Source organism: Kryptolebias marmoratus, linkage group LG1 (assembly GCF_001649575.2).
Source record: "Kryptolebias marmoratus isolate JLee-2015 linkage group LG1, ASM164957v2, whole genome shotgun sequence".
In the NCBI taxonomy this organism is placed as follows: Eukaryota; Metazoa; Chordata; class Actinopteri; order Cyprinodontiformes; family Rivulidae; genus Kryptolebias; species Kryptolebias marmoratus.
In genome coordinates, this window is record NC_051430.1 from 9,500,614 (window position 1) to 9,526,811 (window position 26,198).

The following is a 26,198-nucleotide window of genomic DNA, read 5'->3' on the forward strand; positions in this document are numbered from 1 at the left end:
AGAGTGCGGGGTTTTGATGTTTGTCTCTTTCTTACTGTTTATTCATTGTCACATGCTGTTTTTATTTTGTTTTTTAATTATGTAAAGCACCTTGAAATGCCTTGCTGCTGAAATGTGCTATACAAATAAAATTTGATTGATTTGATTGATTGATTCATGTTTCAGTTTGAGTTTATTGTTTGTGTTATTTAGTAGTCTCTTCCCTGTGCCTCAGCCACCATTCACTTCTCCTCAGTTACTCTCTCTCTTCCCCGTTCTCACCCATCTACACCTGCCTCTAGCTCCTTAATCATCTCACCTGTGCCCACTTTCACTAATCACCCTCTGCCTTTAAAACCCAGTCACTTTCCACATTTCCCTGCTGGTTCAATGTCATACTCCTGTCTCCCTGATGTGCCGTCCTTCCTGTTGCTCATGCCTCTTCATTTCCCATGCTCTGTTTGGTTCCCCTCTTGTCTCAGGTCAGTTCATGTTTTGTTAAGTTAGTTAATGTTTTTTTTGTATTTAGTTCAGGTTTTGCTGCCACGTCAGCCTTTGTTTTGGTTTGCCTTTTATTTCCAATAAATTAGTTTATAATTTCAATATGAGTCTGCGCTCAGGGTTCGCCTCCTTCCACCCCGATCATGACAAAGTGATGCCTTGTTTGCACTTTTTCATTTATGTTAATTTAATTTATTAGTAAATGTGACTTAAATTAGGATTCAAATTAGGTGCAATCAATTATTTATTGTTATTTATTTATTTTAATTGTATTTTTTTTGTTTAAAAAAGTAATTCAAAGTGCCTTTTTGTAAAACTGTAGTTGTGTAAATATTTGACACAAATATCTTACAATATCACATAATAAATAGCCATATTTTCAACTTTCCTGTCAACTTTAATCTTTTTTTTTTTTACTAAATCACGGTCGGCCAGCGAACGGCCACCTACTGTACCACCGGGCTTAGCCTCTTTTCTGGGGGAAACCCTGTGTGACATCCATCTTGAGTTTACTGATTCCAGAAGTTAATCAGTTGTAGATGTACACCCAAACATTACTCTCTGATTGATTGATTAAAATGTGTCCGGTGGTTCATGACATATTTTGGAAACAGGCAGACACGGACAAAAACAGTATCACCTTTTACCTTTGGCAGCGGGCTGTAATATTTACACCTCTGAAGTGGGTACAAACCAAGCTTTAAGAAAAGTGTGATGAGTTTCTGCTTTCCCAAGGTGTCTGATCCGCCTCCGTTACTGTGTCAGAGCATCCTCTGCTCTCCTCGGGGCAACCGGCTCTCTTATCTGCCCGATCGAAAAACCCAGCTGTTGTTGCTGGCTTCCAGCAGCAACGATAGGAAGGTGTTTATTGGACACAGTTAGGGGAACCATGAATCCCACTCTCTTATAAACAGGGACTACCATGTCTGTAGCCTGCAGACAAAAACAGAGCAAATAAAGCCAAAGATCCAAGTGATGCTCCTCCGTGGGCTCCTGTGTGTGTATCAGTGTGTCGAAGCGAGAGTTGTCCAACCTCATATCTCCACCTCTGCACCTTTAGAGAATTTGCTATATTTGGCCACAGCGCAGCACAAAAAGCTCTCAATAGACCAAACAGTCATTAACAAGAGAGTGGAAAATAGTCATATTTGTGCATGGAAATTGATATGCATCCAGGCTTTTACAGTGAGAACAATCTGCATACATTTTCATTATGGGTGCACTGAGGAGCTGAACAGTAAAAACAACAGTTCTGGCAAGATAATAAGCTGTCATCTCCTTATTGCACTGCTTCTCCTCCCCGTTGCTGCTTCCAAAGGCATTTGAACGAAGGCATCCATCTCTAGGAGCTTGTGCTTCAGCCTTCCAATTTACTGCCGCTCACCTTTTTTTTTTTTCCTAATTCCATCAGCGTGATGATGAAAGCAGAGAGAGCATTACGGTTTTCCCCTAGTAGTCGGACAGCGAGGGAGTGAGTGTGGGCCTGCGTCGGGTCAAAGTGTCGGGCGGCCAAGTGCTTCTGGACAGACAGAAGGGATGCAAAGGGAAAGAGACGGGTGGGGGAGGTTCGTGCTGCCAAGGGCTCAGAGACACGGACCTCTGGTCATCCAGAAAACACAACCTCGGGCTAAACATCTAAAACCTGAGGGCATGTTCATCTCATCGAAAACACACAGCGTGGAATGTATGGCAGAGGCCTGTCAAGGTCAAATATCATTTGAGTCAAGTGGGAGTTTGCTTTACTCCCCCCTCAGATGCTTTTATGTTGTGTTGGATCACTTGATTTCAAATAAAGCAAACAAGTTTATCTTGTTTTAAAAAAAGCTAATGTTCTTCTTAATTAACCTTTGGATTGATCTTTCCTAACAACCAACAAATGTAGTTCTATTTTAATTAAATAAACCAAATAAAAATCAACTTATCTGCTTTCCTTTCATTTTTTTCCATTTCCTTCACCAGAAGTCTGCAAGCTTCCTTGATTAACTGAATAAAGACATAACAAACAGCATATCACCCGTCGCCCTTCATGCCAGAGTTTTCCCTCTATATTCGACTTACAAGTTAACAAGTTAACAAGTTTTAGCCGTCTGGATCAAACTTTGAAAATAGCATTAGGAGCCTGAAATCTCATGGTACATTGCAAGATCTCACACTCAGGGTGTGAGTTGTGAATGACTCTTGGCTACTACCACATTAAATTTTAGGTCAATATTTCTAAAACTGACTAAATTGTAGATATTTTTAATTTTTTAAAGTCGACTGATTGTGGCAAGTTTATTTCCAAACAATGAGTTGTACGTATACATCCAATGATTATTCTCTGCAAATTTCATTAAAATGTATACAGTGGTTGATGGGGTGGTGTGCTAACAGACAGACACACGAGCCAAATCATTATAGTCCGCCTTCGCCTTTCTGCAGCAGGCGATAAATATCTGATATAGTGAAAGACTTTATTGAAAATGACAAGTCGCAAATATCTGTGACAAAATTTATGGCAGACATAGTTGTGTATAACGTCTCCAAAGAGCTAATTTCAAACTATTTAACACGTTCCTACTGGAACATAAGTCAAATGCCACTGAGAGGGTCTTGGTAGAGAGGTATATGGAGGGTGTCAGCTTCCCCTTGGTAAGTGACTGAAAACCAAATCTGGCACAGAGTAAAGAAATAAGGAGCTGTGGACAATGATTTGGAAGCTGGGCGGAGTGGAAGACACTGTGACGTGTCATGCCATGGTAGACGTGGAGGTTATAATCTATTTTTTTAATGTATCGCCATGAAGACATGCAACAAACCTGAATCGATCAAGGTGTCAAAAATTAGCCATGGAACGTCCTACAAAACTCTGAAGTGTGGAAGTGCAGCGCTTTGACTGTTTTATGGCGTGCACACCACAGAGACGTGACACACAGGCTGCACCTTATGTATTACAACCCAGTGTTTGGAAGTTACTTCAGCTTCTATGAAGTTAAAGGGGAAAAAGTGACATTCACAAGAGCCACACTCCATGCAACTGGTGGTGATGCCAGTTCTAACGGTAATACCTCACAGGGCTGAGACAGCGCATAGCTGGCGAATGGCATACATGAGTGAGTCTCCAGGATGTATCAAAACCTTTGCAGAGTGATATGCTGTTGGCGGACGTGAACAAGAAAACGGGGCATTACTTTCCAAAACCGGCCTCACAAAACACAGCTACAAGTCTCGCCAAAGCTGTTCCCAAACTCAGCGGGACCCAAAAAAAGTGGTGGAAACCCTGAAGAAAGCGGGTAAGATACTTCTACCATGATGCATGGTAGACATCCTTTTCCGTCACTTTACTCAGCATTTTGTCTCCTTTTGCTCATTCAAACGCCCGTTTGAATGAAAGCGTTGCAGTGTGGAGCGAAGTATTTTGTTTCTTTTAGATTTGAGAAATTCCATGCTCAGGATTTTGTTTGAAGTCTGATTGTGGTTGCATCCATAATCATTTTATATTTGTATCGCTTTCCTCTGAATCGCAATCGAATCGATCCGCGATGTCTAAAGTTTCCCACCCCTACACCCACACTATGGTATGGAAAACATGGGAACTATGGACAGGCAGTGTGACAGGGAAGGCCATCTGCTGTAACCACTCACCATATGATCAAACCTCTTTCGCCTTCCAAACACAACAGCATTCTAACGCCCCCCCCCAAACACACACACATATCCCCATGTGCGCACCCAGCCCCCATGTATTGACAAACCCAATAGAACGCTAATATGTTTCCGGTCATTGGCATTACTCTTCTATGACCTCCCCTCCCCAGACGACGGCACTCCTCGTGCTCTACGCGTCTTCAAATATTGATTTGTGCATCGTTTTCTGCAGTCACACAAGGGATGGCGGAAGGTGGGGGGGGGGCCCGAGGAAAGGAATGGAAAAAGACAAGCAGGGACCTTTGAGCTGTCATACAACAACACCCCCGCAGAAAGATGTCTGACAGCTTTTTAATTTCGGTAAGAAATCAAACAGCGTTGGAGAGGAGGGGGAAGAACGCTCAGTATAGCTGCATCTGAAACCGCTGCTTGCTGTCAGGAATCTGGCAGTAACCCGCCGCCTGTAGACAAGACCTCCTTTAGTCTCGGGCTGAATCACAGATGAATTATTTTGTTATTCAGACGGGTCTCTCTAGCTCGCGGAGTAAAAGTAAAAGTAAGGTTTTGCGAGGCCTTGGCAAGATGACGACTACTGGATTATTCATAATGTTTTCTTTTCTCCTTCACGACAAATCTGCTCCTCTATTTTTCATGAACCAAACACGCTACCAGCCTCTGCAACTGCATTCGGAGGATTCAGGCCCTACCCTGCTGGTGCAGCTCTCAAATGAAGGCCACTTTTATTTTTAACTCAGTCTGGTGCAGACTCCCCCTCTAATTGTGGGCTATCCGGTAATCTTCAGAGGGCTAAAAACTAATTTCATCTAAGCTCTGATGCAGCATTAAGAAGAGGTCAAGGCAGAGCAGGTTTGTCTCCTTTCCCTTGTTAACAATATTAAAACAACTGATTTTAAAACTCTGGAAACCTTAAGGGACGTCCATAACTGCCGAAAACAAAAGCTCAGAGGAAGAATTTAAAGACATTTCAGCTCTTGTTTTATTTAAGTTTATGAAAGCCCAAGAGTAAATGGAGAGAAATGAAAAGCCCAGCACTGAAGGAATGCATATCTGTCACCACCTTTCAAACTAAGACCATCTTGAGTTGAGAAATGATTGCGTTCAGTTAAGCATTATCTGCAATCTCGTGCGATATTGCAAGACGTCACACTCAGCATGTGTTGTGAATGACTCTCAGCTCCCACCACATCGAATTTCAGCTCAAAATCTGCAAACTTGACTGAGTTAGAGCCATTTTTGAGCTGGCTAATGTCGATCATCTGTGGTGGCCGTCTCGAATTGGATTGTCTCCAAAAGTGAATCAGTTGCTCGTCATCATTCAATCCTAACTTTCTGTAAGTTTCATTAAAATCCATCCCGTGGTTCATAAGATATTTTGCTAACAGACAAACTTGGGTTGACACCAGCTGTTATTGCTGAAGTTTTGAGAAAAGACATTGAGCAATAAGTAGAGCCTGGATTATGTGTTGAGAATGACTCACAGCTTCCACCACACCAATGTTTAGCACAATATTAAATTTAAATTTTAGTGTTTTCTACAGTTAGTTGGCTGTGGCAGCCATCTTGATCGGGTTGATTTCAAATGTCAATCAGTTGTAGATTTACATCCAATGATTACTTTCTGTAAGTTTCATTAAAATTTGCCCAGTGGCCAACAGACAACACACGTCTTAAAAAACGGGCGATAACAAAAGCTGACAATGTGGTCAATCCATTTCTGGCTAAGGTGGGGACTTGAACACATGGTGCCTGAAGAATGTGCATCTGAGTTGAAAAGGTCAGTGCTCGCCTTAGCCAAAGCACGCCGGCCATCTCAGTCTTGGCGGGTCACGGATACAAGGGGTCAACCTCCCTGACCCGGTCCGGGGCACAGACTAGCACTGGGCGTGCTTTTGGTCTCGCTCATCCGACCCGAGCCTGGACGGTGACGGGACAACGTTCTGAACCATTCTGAATATGACCAGCTGGAGTCCAGCCTTCAGAGTTGGACCAACCCACCCTCCCTCCCTCTCCGAACAGGGCCCGAGCTCCTTTGGTTATCAGGCGGCGCACGGCTGCAGGGGTCAACTGTGAAAGTGTCGTTATCAGAGCAATGTGGAGAGCGGGGCAGGCTGCTTTTGTCAACCACACTCTGCAACGCCAGCCCTCTCACCCTGATGGAGGAAGAGCTGCAACGATGACAGCCCGACCTTATTCAGTCACTTTTTCCCTCTCCTCCTCATCATCCTTTCTCGGCATCTTGTTCCCTTTTCTTCGTGCACGTCAGCGCTGCCAAGCTTGGCGGCAAAAAGAGTGTTGAGATGCCTGTGGATTTGCTTCAAACACGGAAAGAAGCTTCCAATAATGTATGCACATCATGCCCTGGTACACACACACACAGTAACACACTCACTATAGCTAGCAAAAGCACATTTCTGTGGTATCTGTGCAAGTTGAACACAAAAGAGTGAAGTAACACGACTTTTACACAATCGGCACAACAGTTCCAAGGGTGATAAATCCTGGTCTGGGCTCATTCAGAGCCTCGCAGGCAATGATTAGGGGAGGGCAAAAAAACAACTTTCAATACTTCACTGCTTGTCAATCTGACAAATCAGTGTATGTGTGAGCCAATGGATGTGTCAGGGAGCTCATAAGTCACATCACTGCTTTCACACTCACAAATCACAGAGCATCATGAGTATCAGGGCGAAATAATCACAAAGTCCTATAAGAAGGAGCGAGTGACTTTAGAGAGCAGCACACGTGTGTTAATTACATGCATAAATTCTCCTATAGACGTGTAATGCGTTATACACGCCATCCTCCTATAGGACGAATCTCGTCGTTTCTCACGGTCGCTGTTTTAGTTGAGGGGGAGAAAAAAAAGATACACAAAAATGCAAACACTGAGGCTTGCAGACGCCGAGAAGAGGAGCACAACACATCCCGGACAATTAGGAACCAATTAGGAGCGGGAGAAAGACGAGAGGAGTCGGTGAAGATGATGGGAAAAGAGGGAGAGGAGACCCCCCCCCCACCGACGGGAGCAGCAACACTAACCTGTTTCACTTCAGCGGGCATGGTAGTCCAAAAAATTCCCCCCTTCGTTCCCGAACAAAAAAAACAGCGAATAAAACCTCCAGGCGAAGCGAGATACCTGTGTCCTCCTCTCAATAAAAAGTTGCCCTCTCCCGCTTCTCTTCTCCTCACGTTTTGCCCTGTTTATTTACGCTGAGCTGTTTTTGTTTTTTTTCTCCCCCCCCCCGTGAGCGCAGAGGCAGCAGCTCAGACTCGGGCAGCCATCCTCTACTCAGCCGCGTCGAGCTAACAGGTGTTAGCTAGCGACAAACAGGAAGTCGGGTGGGTGCCGCTCTTTCAAAATAAAACGACCACGGAGCACTGGTGAAAGGCAGCTTCACGGATGTGACGGACTGAGCTTAAAACAACAAAACCATTTTTTAAAAAAAGGAAAGACATAAACTCGTATGGTCTCATATTAAAATGCTTTGAAAGGGACGTAAAGCTTTAACTTCCTGCAAATCTTTACTCAGATTTAACGCCAAGTATTTTTGTGTTCACAATATGATTCCTAATGTCAGATTAAAAATAACATTATGTTTATTGCACCGATTCGTGTCTGATGTGTTGGGTTGCAAATAAAAGACCATCCAAATGTGAATTAAAGAACCCATTAAACAAATAAAGCTCTACACTTAAGTTTATCTTTACTGAATTGAGTGGCAGTGGCTCAGGAGGTAGTGGGTCATTCTGCTGGTTCAAACCCCCGCTCCGTCTGTCTTAGCCGTTGTTTCCTTGGGCAAGACACTTCACCTGCCTTGCCTGCTGGTGGTGAGGGCTCGGTGGCGCCGGTGTGATGGCAGCCTTACTTCTGTCAGTCTTCCCCAGGGCAGCTGTGGCTACAATGTAGCTTACCACCATCAGTGGATGAATGACTGATTGTAGAGTGAAGTGCTTTGGAGTCCTTGGACTAGGTAAAGTGCTATACAAGTGCAGGCCATTTGCCATTTCTGTTTAGACATTATAGGTCACACGTGATGGTGTTGCACTCATCTTTATAACCTCATCTAATCCAAATATATGCCCTTATCTATGAGTGTTTTGATCCAGCAGCCCATTTCTCGAAAAAACGTCCAAGCCAGTGCTGTCTCTTGCTCATTACACACCGAGCTTACTGGAGGTTGGCTGAATCAAAGTTTGAACCTCTGCTCCTCTGTTTCAAAGGCGAGCATTGTGCCAAGCTGCCATCAGATCCCAGGAACGACCTCAGAGATCTCCATCCAGAAGAGTCCACTCCTCGGAACAGCAAAACTGCGCAGAACCCTCGAGCTTCCGGCCCTCTGGTAGAAGATCTGAGCTTGAAGCAAAAAAGTGCAATCACCCATGCAGACGAAGCTCTGAGTTTTATATTATGTAGCCAAAAGCATCATAACATTCTTTTGCCACTTTCCTAAAGACTATATTTTTTTCAAACAAAAAAAGGTCAAAATCTGTTTTCCCTGGTGAAACGTGAATACGGCCTAAACTCACCTCCTTGATGCATTTTGCTTTAGAGGACAGTTGGCATTTTCTTTAAAACACATGAAAATGTGAAGCGCGGGGAGCTAGATCTGTATCGACAGCAAAACAATGACCTTATAGCTGAAACATTCCCAACAGGACTCGTATATTATTTACATGACAGGGGCTGGACAGTGATTGACAAATCGGAGGCACAGCAGGATGTTTTTTCACCCTCCCTGCAGAAACAGGAAAGCTTTTAATTTGAAAGAAAAATTCCCATTTGCAACCAGAGTAATTCTGGTTATCTGAGGCTGCTTCGACAGGGCTGGAAAAAAGGACAGTGATTTGTCCTCTGACAGAGATGCTTTATTTATGAATGGCTTGATGAAAGACAGAGGACAACGGCAGGATTTTCCATTTTCTATTAGCAAAAAGCGAGAGCCTGAGGAAAGCTATAGGGGTTATCTGAACTCTGTGCAGACGTCCACACACAAACACCCAGTCAGTCAACAAAACAGGAGTGAAAGAAGGGAAACCTCCGGGTCTGAGGGGGTGTAGTGAAAGAAAGGAGGGGTCCCAGACAGTAAGGGCTGGAAACCTAGCAGCTTTTCCCCTCTCTCCCTCTTATTGGGTCACTCTATCTCCGGCTCTGATTGGGGTGGGTCCAGAGTCTTCTTTGCACACCAGCTGCGTCTGCTTGTCAACCCGTCGAGCCCTCCCCCTTTTCGGCACAGACAGAAAGAGAGGAGGAAAAAAAAAAGAAGAGGCAGGAGGCAGGGGAGGGTACAGGGGGGCTCAGGCACAAAACAAAAGTTGCCCCCATTGAAGCATGGCATCCCATAGGCTACATTTTTACACTCACAGCTCGTTTTCTCAAGCTCTTTCAGGCGCTCCTCTCGCCGCACTTGACATAAGAGAGGGGCTGAACGTACGTGGAAGAATTCACATTTAAATAGCTACGCTTGCAAACCAGGACTGAGTGGGAATGTTAATCTAATAACGCCTATGGGAGCCTAACTAAGCAGAACTTTGAGGGAAGTCTGAAAGGACAGGAGGAGCGAGCGAAAGGATGACTGGACAAAACAGAAGTGGCACACAAGAGGGGGAAATAACTGAGGTTTTGCATTCCACCAGCCTGGCAGTGCTGTTTTATGTCCCTGAATGTTACTGCTCCATTTATTCTTAATGAAAGCCCTGCTGGCTCGAAATGCACCACTCTATCTAGATCTATTTACTTTCAACAATGGCATTAGGAATTCACAGACGCGGGGCTGAGAAGGGCGGTCTTTAGAAAGCGAGCCTCGTACCTTCGACCGACGAGCTTTCTTTTATGTGATTCGCAATATCACATTCCATTTGAGCCGTTTAAACACCGAGTGATTTTCATAACCCTGTTTAAAAATCCATTAAGTGCTCCGGAGTACTCGTGGGAACACATGCGAGAAGCAGCCCTGCTCTCCTGACTTCCGCAGGAACTCGGAACGTGCGAGCGCCTCGCACGTGCTCGTCTTAGCTCTTCCAGAGTCGCCTTTACAGGTTCGAGGAACGTCCACCAAATCTCCGAGCCTGTTGAGACATAAACGGGGTTTGGATGTTTTCAGCCCAAGCTACGCCCAGGCTGAACTAAACGCTGCCATTTTAATTTCCTCCTAAACTCCTTCTGCCATAATTCGGGCTAAATATTAATGAGAACGTGACTAATTAATATTCGCCGGTACTGGAGCTAGATGAGAACACAAAGGATCATCAAGGCTGTTTTGTACACCTCGTGAAAGTAATTACCCCTGTTTTCTTCCCTTACAACCAGGAGATAGGATGAATATTGTCGGAGTTTGCATCATTTGAATAATACAACACATTGGTGTAAGATGTCTAAGTGTAAAACAAAGACAAAACATTAAAAAAAAAAAACTTGAGTGAGTCTAAATTTGTAACATCTGGCCAGTGGGATTTAGGACAAAACTGTTCCAGCTGCTTCAAGCTGAATGGGTTCAGTCATTTTTAAGTCATACCCCAGATTCTAAAACAAAACGGAGGTCTGTTCTTTAAGTAAACTATTCTTACACGTTCCAGAGGAGACAGGGCTTTTTGTGTTGCTGCTCCTGGATTATGGAACGATCTTCCACCTCACTATAGACAAGCCCCTTTACCGGACATTTTTAAAATTCTTCTAAAAACACGTTTTTATTCCTTGGCTTTTGGCACAGCCGTAGACACGTTTTCGGTAGCTTCTGTTTGTTTGTCTGTCTTTCGGACTGTCTGTCTGTCTGTGTCCAAGTTTACTCACAAAATTATGAAAAGATGTTCAGGAAGTTTCCAGGAAAAGTTAAACATGGTACAAGGAACAAGTGATTGAATGTCGGTGGTGATTGTGTCAAAGTTCAAGGTCACAGATCAGCCCGCGCTCTAACTCTGCAGCTGTATAACAGGAATGTTAAAACTCCACAGCTGGATACCTCAAGGGTGATCGCTGCTTATTTCTAGGTGACAGGGTCAAAGGTCACAGACGATCTTGTGCTCTAACTATGCAACCATGTAACAGAGGAAAATGCACAGTTGGGGTTGGCACAAAAAAAAAAATCTCAATGGATTCCATTCTGGTGATGATCCAGATCGCAGATATTTTTTAATCACTCCGTGGCCTTCGTAGAGGTTTGCGCTCTCTGGGTGCCTCTAGTTTTCATTTGCTTTTAAACTTTTTAAGCAATGGCTTATTTTCTTGCCAGTTTTCCATACAGTCTAGCTTTGCTTGGCCTGCTATGGACAGAGCAGTCCCTGCTGTGGAGCTCTGGAGTTTGCTCATGGTTACCGCTGGCCTCTGATTAATGACCTTGCTGGCTGATCTGTGAGTTTTGTTGGTTAGCCCATTTTCTTGGCAGGTTTGTTGTAACATACCCCCCCCAGAACTTGATGGACCTTTCCAGAAAGCTAGACATTTTATATTTTTATACAATCCAACCAATCTGTGTGATTTATTCTCTTTAGGTCGCTGTTATATCTAGGACACTAACACAAATTCTGGACATTTCAGACTTAATGTGCATATTATTGCAAATTCTGTTCATGTTTTAACATTTCCGGCACTAAAGCCATCCTCTCTATGCAGGTACAGGTTTGTCTCCTGGGTTTTTTGGGCCTTAAAAGCGCAGAAACAGAATCAAAATATCTTCCTCTCCGGCAAGAGGTCTTTATTGTGACAATTTGAGGATTTTGTCTCTTGAGGAAGAAAGTCGGGGAGGGGAGACATTCAGATAAATGTATGCATGCTTGTATTGTTTAAGTGAAAAAATATATTTGAAAGGATATGAAGGATATCAAGGATCTGCTATGACAGGTACATAAATCCCCAGGAGCAAGTAGCTCTCTGTCTTTTTATTTACCACTGCTGGATGGGAGAAACAGATCATAAATGTTTGATGTAACTTCATTTCTGGGGCCTTGTGTTCTTAGAGGAACCATATACATGCATATGCTTGGAGTTTATTCCACTAAATAACACTTGATCTCATTATTAAAGCTTCAAATGACTGAAAGTGGCTAGTTTTGGGTGGACTCCAAATGGTAATGATTTGTTGACATACACCCAATGAGCACTAAATTCTGTCCAGTGGTTTTTTGAAATATTTTGCTAACAGACAGACAGCGCTGACAGTTATTGCCACTGTTTAAGGCAAACTATCACGTGACGTGAAGTGCGTGGAGTATGTATTGGGGATGGCGCTCAGCAACTACCACATCACATATTAGCTCAATATCTGTCAAATTGGCTGAGCTATAGGCATTGTTGTGCTTCCTAATGTTGGTTGGCTGTGGAGGCCATCTTGGATCGGACTGACTTCAATGGTTAATTAGTTGTACATGTACACCGATTCCATACTTTCTGAGAGTTTCATTAAAACCCATTGGGTGATTCATGAGATATCTTGCTAACAGACAGACACAGTTGACTCCAAAGGTTAATGGCAACAGTTTACGGTCGTTGTTGGGAATGACTCTCAGCTACGACCACACCAAATGTTTGCTCAGTGTCTTTAAAATTGACTCAGTTGTAGCCATTTTTTGTGTTTAAAAACACAGTTTCAACTAGAAGCACTCAGAGAGCGCAAACCTTCACCAAGGCCACAGAGTGATTAAAGAAATAGTGTGATCCAGATCATAATCTGGATCAGCACCAAAGCTTAATCCACTGTTTTTTGTAACAACCCCAACATTTCTTGAAGATTTCCTCCAAATGTGTTTATTAGTTTTTACCTGATCTTTGCTAACAGGCAGACAAACCAATGGACACAACCAGAAACAGAACTTCCTTGGTGGAGGAAACTAAAGGATCACAAGTAGGAGCAAAAAGAGGAGTTTTTAACACGATCCTTGAAATCAACAGGCATCATCTTTGACCCATGAGGTGTCCAGCTGTGCAGTTTGACATTCCTACATTACACTGCTGCAGAGTTAGAGCATGGGCTGATCTGTGACCTTGACCTTTGACTTTGAACTTTGCCTGGATCACCACCTGTTCTATGTTTGACGTTTCCTAACAATTTCATGGAAATTCATTCATAACTATGTGAGTAAACTTGTCCACAGACAGACAAACAGACGCTACCAAAAACATCACCTCCTTGGCGGAGGTAATTAAATCCATTCAGTGGTTCATGAGATATTTTGCTAATGCTTCAAACACACACACAAACAAACACACACGCAGACACAAATACCTGGTTCTGGCCTCACAATGATCAAGCCACCATAAAAAAAAACAAGACGGCAACACAGAAAAAGGAGGCGTGACGACATTAAACGCAAAGTCTTTTCTTATGAGGAGTCTAAATTTAGGCTGGTAAAGTAAACCCACGAGGTGTATGAATCAGGCCGGAGTTGTAATCAAAGCTTCCGCAGTCAGCTTTAGTCTGTCAAGACGTATGGCGCGAAGCAGATGGTAGAAAGGTTAATGTTTAGCAACAAGGCTTGCTCTGACAGCCCGACACCTCCAGTGAAGTTACATATGTTAACATCACGCTTTTCTTTTCTGGCTTCCCCCCCCTCACTTCCATTAATAATGGCAGACGCGGCAAAGAGCAGAAAGAAAGTACGAGGGAAGAAATAATGAAGGGGAAGAGATACCTGCAGCTGGGAAGTACATGCGGCCTGTCATCATTCCATTAAAAAACAATACTGGTGTCAGTTTCATAGGAGGCTTTAATGACATGTCATTTTAATTCTTTACCCCGGCCAAGTCTGCAGCTTTAGGGTAAGAGCAAACTTCCTACTAAACTTCTTTTTACGGCGAGGTGAATGGGTTCGCCTCGTACTCTGGCGTGGAAAAGATAATTCTGCTTTTTAAATCAATCACCGAGCAACGTTCAGGTCGGATGACAGTAAAACTGAGTGCTGGTTGTTCTAACAACGGTACAGCCGGCAGAACAAAAATTAAATAAAAAAATCGGCATCATCTAATGACGTTTACCATCATGTTTTATTTTCTCCTTGAAAAACGGCTAGTCAGCGATGCAGAGGATTAGCCTTCCATCTACTGGGGGCTTTTGTCTCGCAAAGAGGCAATTTTAGCTTAATTTGGTGAAATAAAGCTTAGTTTGAATGGCATTGATTCAGATTAAAGGGTTGTATTTTTAGTTTTTATGTTGCAGTGCTGAAATTGCCCACAATGATTTGTTGCACAGCCTTAACGGGATTAGAGGTTGTTGTTTTTTTTTTGTTTTTTTTTTGCGTAAATGGGGAAGCGAGGCACAAACAAAGCAATCTGAGCTCGTCTGACATTGTGACAAGTCATTAACTTTTTATGCAAAAGCTTAAACGTTTGTTTCAGTTTAAAACAACTTCCATAACAGTTAAAAGGTGACAAAGTTGTCTCAAAGTTTAAAGCCCACCTTTCGGATGGATTTTCTTTCTTTTATATATATATATATATATTCTGATTTATTGGAGCATGAGATTGAATCTGATTTTTCCAATGCATCACAGGATGTTTTCATGTTTACTCACCATTTGCAGCTTTTCATCAAATGGACTTGAGCCTTTCATGCCAGAGTTTTAGACTAAGATCATCTTATGCTGAGAAATGATGTTGAAGCCATTTTTGTCAAACCTTGAAAATAACGTTATGAAGATCTCATGTTAGATCACAAGATGTGAATGATTCTCAGCAACAACCACACCAAATTTTAGCCAAGTATCTGTAAAATTGACTGTGTTATAGGCATTTTTGTTTTAGCTTATGTCGATTAGCTGTGGCACCCATCTTGAATTGGATTGACTCCAAATCCTAATCACTTATAGTTGTACATCCAATGATTATTTTCTGTAAGGTTCAATAAATTGTGTCCAAGAGTTCATAAGATATTTTGCTAACAGACAAACAAGGTTGACACCAACAGTTAATGCTGAAGATATATGAGGAGATCTTGTGCACTGAATCAGTCTTAGAGTATGTGTTGTGAATGACTCTCAGCTACTACCACATCAAATTTTAGGTCAATATCTATAAAACTGATTGAATTATACTAATTTTTATGGTTTTTAAGGTCAGATGGCTCCATCTTGAATTGGATTTGCTCAAAAACTTAATCAGTTGTAGATGTACATTTAATGATTATTTCCTGGAAGTTTCACTGAAATCCACCTAGTGTTTCATGAGATATTTTGCTAACAGGCATACAAAATAGACTCCAAATAGTTATTGGCAAACGTTTTAATAAAGATCTTGCACAATTTGCGAGTCTTCTGAATATGTGTTGGGGATCAGTCTCAGCTACTACCACACCAAAGTTTTAACCAAGTCTTGCAGCATGGACTGAGTCAGAGCCATTTTTGGGATTTTGAAGGTCAGTTGGCTGTGGCAGCCATCTTGAATTGGGTTGTCTCCAAAATTTAATTGGCCATAAATGCACATCCAATGAATACTTTCTGCAAGTTTCATTAAAATTTGTCCAGTGGTCTATGAGATATTTTGCTAACAGACAGACAGAGACAAAGGCAAAAACATTATCGTCCGCCTTTCACCTTTGAAAGGCTATAATAATAAAGAATACAAACAAAACTACCCGACGGCCTTGCTCAGTATAAAACAAACAGAGTGAGTTTTAGGTTGTGTGCATGTCTGCAACCCTGTTACATAAAATCGCAAAAGTCTGCAAATTCCAGCCTTTTCCCAGTCTGTCCAGATGTGCAGAGTGCTCCTCAGCCTGAGGCAATGCCAGAGCTTATCAAGTCAGTCAACCAGAGTGCAAAGTCAATAGCTGCTTCTGACTTCCAGGCTGTAATATGTCAGGATACAAACGGTGGATCGCATTTGCTGCAACATCTCCACAGCACACAGGTAGAGACGTGGAGCTTTACAGGAACACCGGGTTCATCCCGGCGCCTTTATAAGGAGCTGAGATTTGGAGGTAATTCCGCCTGAGAGCTGATTCGTCAGCTACTGAAATCGGATTGTGGCTCTTGTGGGGATGGTTTTTGTTGATTTGCCTCCATGAGCAGTGGTTTTAAAAGAAGAGTTTAAATGGGCGCTTGTATTTTACAATTATCATCGGTCCCCTGGATACATGACTGGATTTACAGAGGGCTTGAATTTAATGGTCGTATTTGTATTGCGGTACCTTTTAATAAAGACAACTCTTGGGTAACAATAAAAAAAAGACTTGTTTGACTGTGTGCCTGCTTTGGCCACTACAATACTTGCAGTTTAATGCAGTGGTGCTGCTTAGTAAGTGAGAATTTAGTCAAAACACATCCAAAAAACAAACCTCAGCGATGCTTCTGTTTCTCATTTGTTCGCAGTTTAAATGCTTGTAAGTCACGCCGTAAAAATGTCACCCAGGTATGTTAAACTCCTAGGGATAATTAAACTGAGCCTTTGAAGAAAACCTCTAGTTCGACTACAAAAGCCTGGTTTTAATTTAGCTTTTTTTATCATCTAGGATTGTTTAGTTATCTTGCTGAACACTGAAAAGGGTCAGGTCACATTCCTCAGGTTGGCTCAGGGATCTTGTGAAAAAGAAGAGTCTTATTTTAAACATATGGTCTAAAGTTAAAACTCAGACTTTGCCAGCCAAGCCTGACGGTCTGTTTAGACTATCTTGGACTTCTAGCAGTTGACTTTCATGTTGTCTGTCGCTCCCAGCTTGAGGCAGCGCCCTTCAGATGTTGAGATGTTCTTCTACGTATGGGGTGGGGGATGTGGAGAGAATGTGTGCTACAGGAAACTCAAATCCCTTTTGGGTACTCCTCCTTGTGCTTTTAGTGAGGATAATGGTTTAATGGATTGTGATCAAATGGCAACGAGGTGCATCCGGACAGGCATTAAGTCCACCAACAGCGGGGAAAATCTGAAGGATGACCGTTCGGGCCACCCTAGAGGAATATAAATAACCAAGAGTACAAAAAGCTTTTCTGCTGTCTTCCCGTCAAAGTATTCTCTCCCACCTTCCATATCTAAGTAGGACAAATAAGCCCAGCCTCAACCCTGAGTAAAAATTATTTCCCTCCAAGCTGGACAGAAAAATAACTTACCTGTCCACCTAAAGGAGATATCACTGTGGTTCACAGGCCGTTGTCTTAAAGAGACTATTAACGTGAGAAACATAAAGAGCAATCCTTGACCGAATGCATATTTCCCACTGACTTGAATGCCAACCTTTTTTTTAAAAAAAGGTATAACTCAAAAGATGTGATGGGAATGACTCTCAGCTACCACTACATCCAATTTTAGCTCAGTGTCTGTAAAATGGACTGTGTTCTGCCCATTTTTCGGTTTGCTTGGGTGAATTGGGTTTAGTATTTAGAACAGAGATGGGACATGTCAGAGTTGAAGTGGAAGTTTCTTGTCATAAAATGTTTTTATTTTGAAGGGTTTTCAAAAAGGGAATCCAGTTTCTGTACTAGCTTTTACAGCTGGTCTAAAACATTCACCATAGGTACCCGCTGAGGTGGCAAATTAGCCACTATGTTTTTGTGCTGTCCAATGCCTGGGTTTTGTCCAGGACATTTTCCACAACTGCCCATTCACCCATGTACCACACAACAGGAGAATGTTCACCCTGTGTTTCTGGAAATTTAACTGAGAGCTAGTGCCTGCAGGACCCATAATCTCATTGTCTGTGTTGAATGAGTGAGGTTTTCAAATATTTTCATCAGTTTTCCATTTTTGTTACCATTTTTAGCATGTAAATGAGATTTTCTTTTACTCTTTTTTAAATCCCTGCGCTCTTTTGTTTGTTGCTTTCTTCTTGTTTTACATAATATAAAATACATAAAAACACTCACAACTTATGAATTCTCCATTTAAACCAGGCAGCCCTCCATTCAAACTCAGGGAAACAATAGCCGTCTCGGTGCTCCTTCAGTTTTTTGTCTAATTTTTTTATTCTGCCGGCAGTGCATGTGTCACAACAGCTCTATATTAAATTTTAGTTTCATTTTATTTTTGAGAACAAAGCGTAATAGAACAGGTGGACTTTGCCAGCTTGACAGCCAATTGTTATTGTCTAACATGCAGCTTCAGAAAAACAGCCTTGGAAATGAAATTATTTTATGTCTTGCAGACTGAGTGCCTTCGCAAATCGCTGCTTTAATAAGCTTCAGATGGAAACTTTATCATTGACAGTAAGATTAATGGCAAGGAAGCTGCCACTATTAGCAGAATTTTGATGCGAGTTTCTGTGGGCTGCTGCATATTAAAGGGGATTGTGTTTGAGTAATATGGGAACAGCGTGGCGCAGAACAATAAACAAAGGGGGACACTTTCCTAACAACATAATTAGGGGGTTTATGGTAAGCAGTGGCTCTTGATGCCATAGCAAGGGAGAAAACAGGAGATGATATAGGAGGGGACGGGTGAAACTAAAGCTCATTGTTGGGCAGGTGATTTATGAGGGTACAGGGGCGCCTGGGCCCTGGCATTGGAAGGATAGATCTTCTGTCGCTATAGCACCCTCGGCCTTTTGTATCCATTGTTCCCAAACAGGGCTTGGGGGGGGTGGGGGTGGGGGGTAGCAGTGGGCTGTGTGGATGAAAGTGGGTGGAGGGAGGACGGCGCGATGGCTGGTTGAGTACTGTGGCGCTATCGCAGGGCTAAGGCTTGCACATCTTCGGCAGCAGACAGCAGCGCAGATCAAAGGCTCCACTGTTCCCTCCGTCTGAAGCACCCAACCTTTGAAAACTTCCCACAACTTTTGAACAAAAGGCGTGATGTATTTCTGCAACTCCAGCATCCAGCTGAACAGAGTCTGCGTCTCAAACGTTCAAGATTCTATTGAATTCATCGTGCAGGATATTTCCCTACGATGTTGTCTAAATGTATACGTTAGGCAGCAGTCGTGGGCAGATGGATTAGGAGTCTGGTTTATGTGAAATGAGGTCACCCACTCTTTTAGCTCCAGACAGACGTGGTTTTCTGAGTGCTGTCTGCTTGTCTCTGCACATAGAACTGTCACCATTCACCACTTGACCTTTCAAAGCCTTGCTGATAAGGCTCCCTCTGGCTAAAATCAATTACCACAAGCCAACATGATATTAAATATAAAAAGGGTATGATCTTAGCGTGTGACTGATCACGTTGGGCCAATGAAAAGACGGAGATTTTAAGGCTCCTCGGTCCATGTCACTGGATCTGTACAAGTAATTTCATCAGACAAGCTAATGGCGCGTCAGACAGCATTGTTCCTGGCTTTCCTCACATGACGGCAAAGCATAGACACTATTTCGCAACCATGGCGGTTATTCATAAAGTGTTATTGTGACTACTGCCGAGAGCTACGCTTTAAAATCAACAAACCGAAATGGGCGCGTGGTGGTGGGGGCGTCATAAAAAATGTTGATCGTGACAGTCTGAACATAAATTGCTGTGCTAATATGTTTAAAGCAGCCATCTACATGAGCTGAGGATAATTTGGCTCGTGTTTATTTGCTACACGCTCAGCTGCCTGTGTTAATGAGCTGATAATAATGATAAAGACAGATAAAAGTGTTAGTCGCCCGGCAATGTTCAGGCCGAGTCTATTCAGAGGTGATTGTCGGCTGGAGGAGCGCTATCCAGATCAGTTTCAGATCATTTGCTTAGCGTGCTCATTAGTTGTCTAATTTCATCAAACCTTATTTATCAGACTTACTCCGCTTTTTCTTCTGTGACCTCTGCTTTAAATAATGGCGGACCTCATTGAGTCTGGCACTGGGGTTGTGATTCTAAACCCTCAGTTACTGATCCGTGGTCCGCTTTAATCCATCATGCAGCCTAAACAGCGTGTGAGACTGTGTGTGTGGGTCTGTGGGGGCAAGAGGAGGACAGAGATAAAGAGAACAACCTGATGCATTTTGCGTCTAACGCAACCTGTACGTGAGCGGAGTTGGACTATTGGTAGAAACACAAACTTCGGAAACGCCTTCCAACCTCCTACCTTACTGTAAAATTGGTTTGGGAGGTGTTCAATTACAGATGACAACGTGACATTTCAAAGTGATGGAAAATGAGTTTCTTCAGGGGTACCAGTTTCCACAATCTGTCCAGGGTCAAGGGATGTTTGAGTGTAATCTGAGAGAGCATATTAATGCACTGTCACGCACAAATTAAAAGACCTTACACGAGGAGTTTTACAGAAATAATGTGAGATGGCTGTGAAACGATTACGAGATTCAGTTGTCCACAGAGCTGAAGCCGAACCAAGGTTTGGTGAGGTGCAAGGCCTAAGAGTATACAAGAACTCGTATCATATCTGTAGCTTACTGTTAGCTACAGGGATGATGGTAACAACAAGGAAGTTATATGTGGGTTAGCTGAGCTAAAATCAGCCAAACTGGGACGTCTACACAGGTGGGTCAAAACGTCTCCCTTCATATACATGTGGGACCAAGACTGAATAATACTGTCTGATCCAATCAAAGAGCAACTGAGTCTCAAGTTGCTAAAAAAAACAACTTTATACTGATTAAAAATTAAAAATCACAAAGGACAAAATTCCTGAAAAAAATCAAAGTGCTTATGTTGACCAGTGCTTACTGACACAAGCATCTAATTTCAAAATGTGACCTTCAGAACCAACCGCAGACAATTAAAAAAAAAAAAAACAAGCTTTGTCTTATTAATCAAGTTTCCTTTTGATTGGACCAAGAGTGGTGCTGACCCAAGTAACACACAGCACCAGGATGATTAATCAAATAAGGCGAACCAGTGAAGGCAGTGCATTGCCCAGGGTTATGTTCCACAGGGAAACCTTGGATTCTGTCATTCACTTGAATGCTACTTTAACACTTACCAACTGCCAAAACACATTCTTGGTGACCAAGTACATCACTTTATAAGAATGGTATTTCTAAGGCCCCATTCACATTGGATGATGACCCCTCCACATTCTCCACAACCTGTTAGAACATGGCTGAATGACTGCAATTTTGAAAAAATCCTCCTTTAGTGTGAAGGCTACCATGATGCTGCTATGCTCTTAGTACTCACCAAATAAGGTTTACTGCTATTTTCAACGTCTCTGAGATGCTCTCTTGCACCCTCATCTCGTTCTATTTGCCCATCCTGGCAAATGCTTCTACATGCTAGAAAATCACACCGCCCTAACACAACTAGGTTGTTTCCATCACCTTGTCAGAATCATGGTTGTACACGAGACAACCAAGCCATGTTGATGTGGGGGGCCCACATTATTGATATGATGCCACCTTGATACTGTTAAACCACTGCAACCTCGCTACATAAGTTATGTGCATACTCAAAACTACCATGGACCTATCACACAAAGTGGGGAGCCCTCTGGATTCCTAATTCATACCTGAAGACCTTGCAAGACCCTTCAAAGACCTTAATGTTTTGGCAGAGTTTTTATATCATAGCGGGGTCATCATCTAGATTGAAGGCAATCTAATGGGAATGGTTTAAATTAGCAGGATAATGCACCCTAACAAACAGCAAAGAATGTCAGGGAATGGCTTGGGGAACACAATGAGTTCCTCCAAATTCTTCAGATATCAGTGTAATCACTTATTTGTGTGAGAGATTTGTGCAGAACAAATAAGTCCAATCCATAGAGGCCTGACCATGCAGCTTACGGTACTTACAGGAACTGCTGCTGCCAGCTTGATGCCAGATCCCCAACAGATCTTCTGAAGTCAAGTGGAGTCAATCCCCTGAAGGATTGACTCCGCTTTGGCCATATTGGGGTTGTTCTATTCAGTAATAGGTAGGCAATAATGTTACAGCCTTTCCATATAGGTTCAGTAGCAAACATTGTGATGATATGCTTATGAGCCATGTGCTCAATTGAATCAATGCAAATGACAATGTTGAAATGCAGAGAGCACAATATGGCAGACATATCCCGTATTAAGTGCTGCTCAGTAAAACACAGGCACATTTATATGGAGAAAGGGGACATCTCTCTCTCACGCTCTTCCTCACGCTCACGCAGACATACAACAGAAGTAGATTTCCATTAAGGTGAACATGGAGCTGACAGATTTACTTTCCCTGATTATACTTTCAAATTATCCTCTTCATTTTTCTTTATGAGACCAATTTGGCAGAGAGCGCTTTAAAATGAACACTGGCGTTGACTCTTTAGGCAAACACAAACATAAGCAAATGTAGTTCCATCTCCGCAAGTATTGCTGTATAAATAATACATGAGACTGGCTCCTTTATCGGAATCAAAGAAAATGTATTAAGCTCAACAAGTGCTTAATACAAACTATGCTGTGAAAAACATGCGTGGGGTCATGGGATTTCATCAAAAGATCATACCAAAAAGTAAAAAAAATAGGACATTTTGTTTATGGTATTAATAATAAACAGAATGTTTTTCTCAACAGCTAGCAGTTTAGGTACATAAATCAATGTACTTGCACATATCAATGTATTTGTTGGACAGCTCACATTTATTTTAGGAAATTATAGGAGTCTCATTTCCAACCCTTAAATTTCCTTCTCCTGAAATAAAAGCAATAATAGACACAAGACAAATATGCCCCCCAGATGTTTGCAGGAGCTGGAAGGAAAAGCCACATCCAACATTGACAATTTCTGAGACCAGTGGACGAAGAGAGATGAGATGGGATGCCAAGAGGTAGCCTGGGAGGGGAATGTGAAGGGAGACAGAATGAGACTTTGAATCTCACTTTTAATGATGAGCCACCACATAGCAGATGATTGTACAACATCCAGGATAGTAGGTTCAGACAATCTGAACAAGCGTTCCAAATCACAGGGAAATTAAACAGGGATTATGGAATCCTGACAGTCATCAAACGTAATGACTGTGAGCAAACACTGTGATGAAATGAGTGCTTGCTCTGATGGAAGAAGGGAGCAGGAGACACGAATGCCGTTGAGGACACAGGGAGCCACATGGTAGCACAAGATGGTTGACGGTGGCGTCTTTTACCTGCATCACCAATTGCTGCCATGCCAGTGGTTGGCTGGTGGCGGGGTTGGGAGGCAGGTTAGCGCGCTCAAGCTGCAGGGTGACGTTGCGACGCTCCTCCTCCAGCGCCCGGGTCAGCTGCTCAAAGCGCGCCTCCTGCTCTTTCACTGAGGCCAGGATGCTGGCGGCCGAGCGGACGTCGTAGTCCTCCATGGGTGGCGTTGGCTGAGGTTGGACAGATCTTCCAAGTCAGGGAGGAAGGGAAAAGAAGGGGGGGAGGGGGGCACCAGGTCATTAAAGACACCCAGACCTGACAGGCTGGATGAATGGCATGAAGCGGAATGTCTGGTTTCAAAGTCGAATATCAACTTGAGATGATTTGGCATTCAGGGCAAGATCCATTTAAATGCTATTTTAAAAAAAGCCCAACATCTCGCATACAAATCATGCAAATGCAATGGTTGACTGGATATCTAGAGGGGTAGGATCACAGTTCAGCAAATCTGTTAACTCTGGCTGTGGTGTTAATGTCAAAATCCAGAAGGGACATGACAGAAATCTTCCTACAATGGGTGTTTAAACAAGGGAGACTCTTTTTCTCAAGTCCAGCATGGCAAATGCATTAATGAGGATGCTCAGCTGGGTGCTGATTGTGTTTTTGTTTTCAGGACTTTGAGCTTGTCCTGTAATTAAGGACAATTCTGGCACCACAAATGAAATTCAACACAGTTCTACTATAATATCAGGGTAGCAATTTGAAAGCATAAGCCACCAATTTGGAAAACAACAAAGAGAGATAAACAGCACAGGATGGACTCGATACATCAGACATTTCTGTTTGTGGACTTCTAAAAAGGGTGACAAAAAAGATGCCACAAATTTAAATGAACAATCACAGCCAGCGTAGAGTGCTGCCATCGAATACAGTTGCGCACAGAGCCATAATACATTCAGACACGCAAGCACTTTTACAGAAACAAATCCAACACATGCGAGATTCTGAAAGCCTCAAACCCAAGCCGACAGGATCCCACACACAGGCTGCGTCTACCATAACAACCACAGCGCAAATCACAGTCATACATCTGATATCCATAACTGACAGTGGCACGATATCAAGGTGCAATAAAAAAAAAAAAAAAAAACAACACCACAACAATACGAACCAAGCAGATAAGCAGGCAGAGAGATATTAGTAAGCAATCCCCCCAATTCTAATGAAGCTGAACGATGAAACGAGAAAGAAAAAGGAGAGATGGGGGCACAGGGGAGAGAAAGACAAAGGAAGATAAAAGAGAAATTGCAAGAAATTACAAAAAACACATGAAATGAAAGGAAAGCGACAACATATGGTGTTTCTAATTGGCTTGTGTTTTACTTTGTGGCAAACTGAAATGTAATGAACATTATGCAAACGCATGTGGACAAAATAAACATCTGTAGTTTGTTTATTGCACAGTGTTGAATAGCCAGATGTTTCCTGTTTTTCATAAATGCAATTTGCTCAACCTACAAGTTTCTCTTCAAGACCAGATCGTCAACAACAACTACGAAAAACAATCCTTTGTTATCAGACTGTTTGAAAACTTTCAACATAACAAAAAGGTGACAGTAATTTGGAATAGAAGTTAAATGTTACGGTGTGCTTAAAGGCAATAGTCTATCATCATCAACACTAAAGTTCTAATTTAATATCTATTCATACAGACAAGATCAAATTTGTTTGTACCCTTTCGTTAAAGAAAGAAAAACCCACAAAGGTCACTGAAATAACTTGAAACTGACAAAAGTAATTAAAAAACAAAAGAAACTAATCAAAAAATGAGTCATTGCTTTAGAACTTTGCTTCACCAGAGCAAAACTAAAATAAAAACACTAATGAAATTAGTCTCAACAAAAAGGACAGTATCCTTGACTTAATATTTTGTTGCGCAACTTCTTGAGGCAGTCATTGCAGTCAAGTGGGACCTGGGACCTGGGACTTCTGCACCTGCCCACAGATACTTTGTCCCACTCCTCAGAGCAAACTGCTCCATCTGTCTCAGGTTTGAAGGGTTCTTCTCCAGACTGCAGGTTTCAGCTCCTCCTACAGATGTTCAACAGGAGTTTAAATCAGGGCTCAGAGGCCACGTCAGAGTAGACCAATGTTTTGCTCTGAGACATTCTTGGGTGTTTTTAGCTGAGAGTTTTGGGTTATCATTATTCTGCTGGAGGACCCATGACTTGCGACTGAGACCAAGCTTTCTGACACTGAGCAGCACGTTTCACTTCAAAATGTCTTAGTAGTTTTGAGATTTTATTGGACCCTGAACGGATTCAGGACACCCTGTGTGAGATGCAGCAAATTGGCCCCAGAACAGAACAGAACAGAACAGAACAGAGCCTCCTCCATGTTTTACTGTAGATACAGGGTTCTTCACTTTGTATGTTTCACTGTGAACATAGAGCCGATGGGACTTGAATTCTCCCAGAAGCTTTGTGGCTTCACAATATGGCAAATTCCAGTCTGGCCTTTTAACAATTTGGTGTCCTCTTTGGACGTCTTCCATTAAGTCCACTTTGGCTCAAACAGTAACTGATGGTGTGATGAACTGGTGAACCTTGACCTTGGAGTTCACCTCTAATTTCTTTGGAAGTTATTCTGGGCTTTTTGGTTACCATTCGTATTATCCGTCTCTTCAGTTTGTTCAGGGAGGTTGTCTCCAGTCCTGTGGACCTCAGACTTCTGAACAATCTGTGCAGCTGTCATCACAGGAACATCGAGCTGCTTGGAGATGGTCTTATAGTCTTTATCTTTGACATGATGTCAGTAATTTTCTTCCTAAGCTCCTGAGACAACTCTGTTCTCAGCTTTCAGTGTGGTACACACCATGATACCAAACAGCTCAGTGACTACTTTTCACCCTTTAAACAGGCAGACTGACTGATTACAGGACACGCTTTAGTTTAACATGTCCCTGTGGTCCAATCATTTTCTAGGGGTACCATCCTTTTTGTCAAGACCATTTTCATATTCATATAATTTTTTTTGTGATAGCTTTTTTTCTTCTTATTATTATTATTACTTTGGTCAGTTTCAAGTTATTTCAGTGAGCTTTGTGGATTTTTCCTTTCTTTAACAAAAGGGTAAAAAAACAACTTCCACCATATCTGTATCTGTGTAGCTGCAGTTTCATCATAGCTACTTCAGCTAAT

General features: G+C 42.4%; 1 protein-coding gene across 12 annotated transcripts in view; it reads right to left on the reverse strand.

Annotated features, from left to right (window-relative positions):
- The window catches only part of arvcfb (ARVCF delta catenin family member b), a 233,709-nt gene that overhangs the window by 109,526 nt on the left and 97,985 nt on the right, over positions 1–26,198 (reverse strand). For 8 of the 12 annotated variants that reach the window (XM_017414607.3, XM_017414605.3, XM_017414608.3 and 5 more), the window contains 2 exons: positions 24,170–24,226; positions 23,025–23,244 (listed from right to left, as the gene is read on the reverse strand). The exons of 1 other annotated variant lie outside the window; for it this stretch is intronic. In XM_017414607.3, the coding sequence (XP_017270096.1) occupies positions 23,025–23,216 (192 nt within the window). In that variant the 5' untranslated portion in view covers positions 23,217–23,244; positions 24,170–24,226. Of the gene's footprint in view, positions 1–7,167; positions 7,429–23,024; positions 23,245–24,169; positions 24,227–26,198 lie in introns of those variants that run through there. 3 more of the 12 variants (XM_017414609.3, XM_017414618.3, XM_037975067.1) reach the window with 3 other exon arrangements.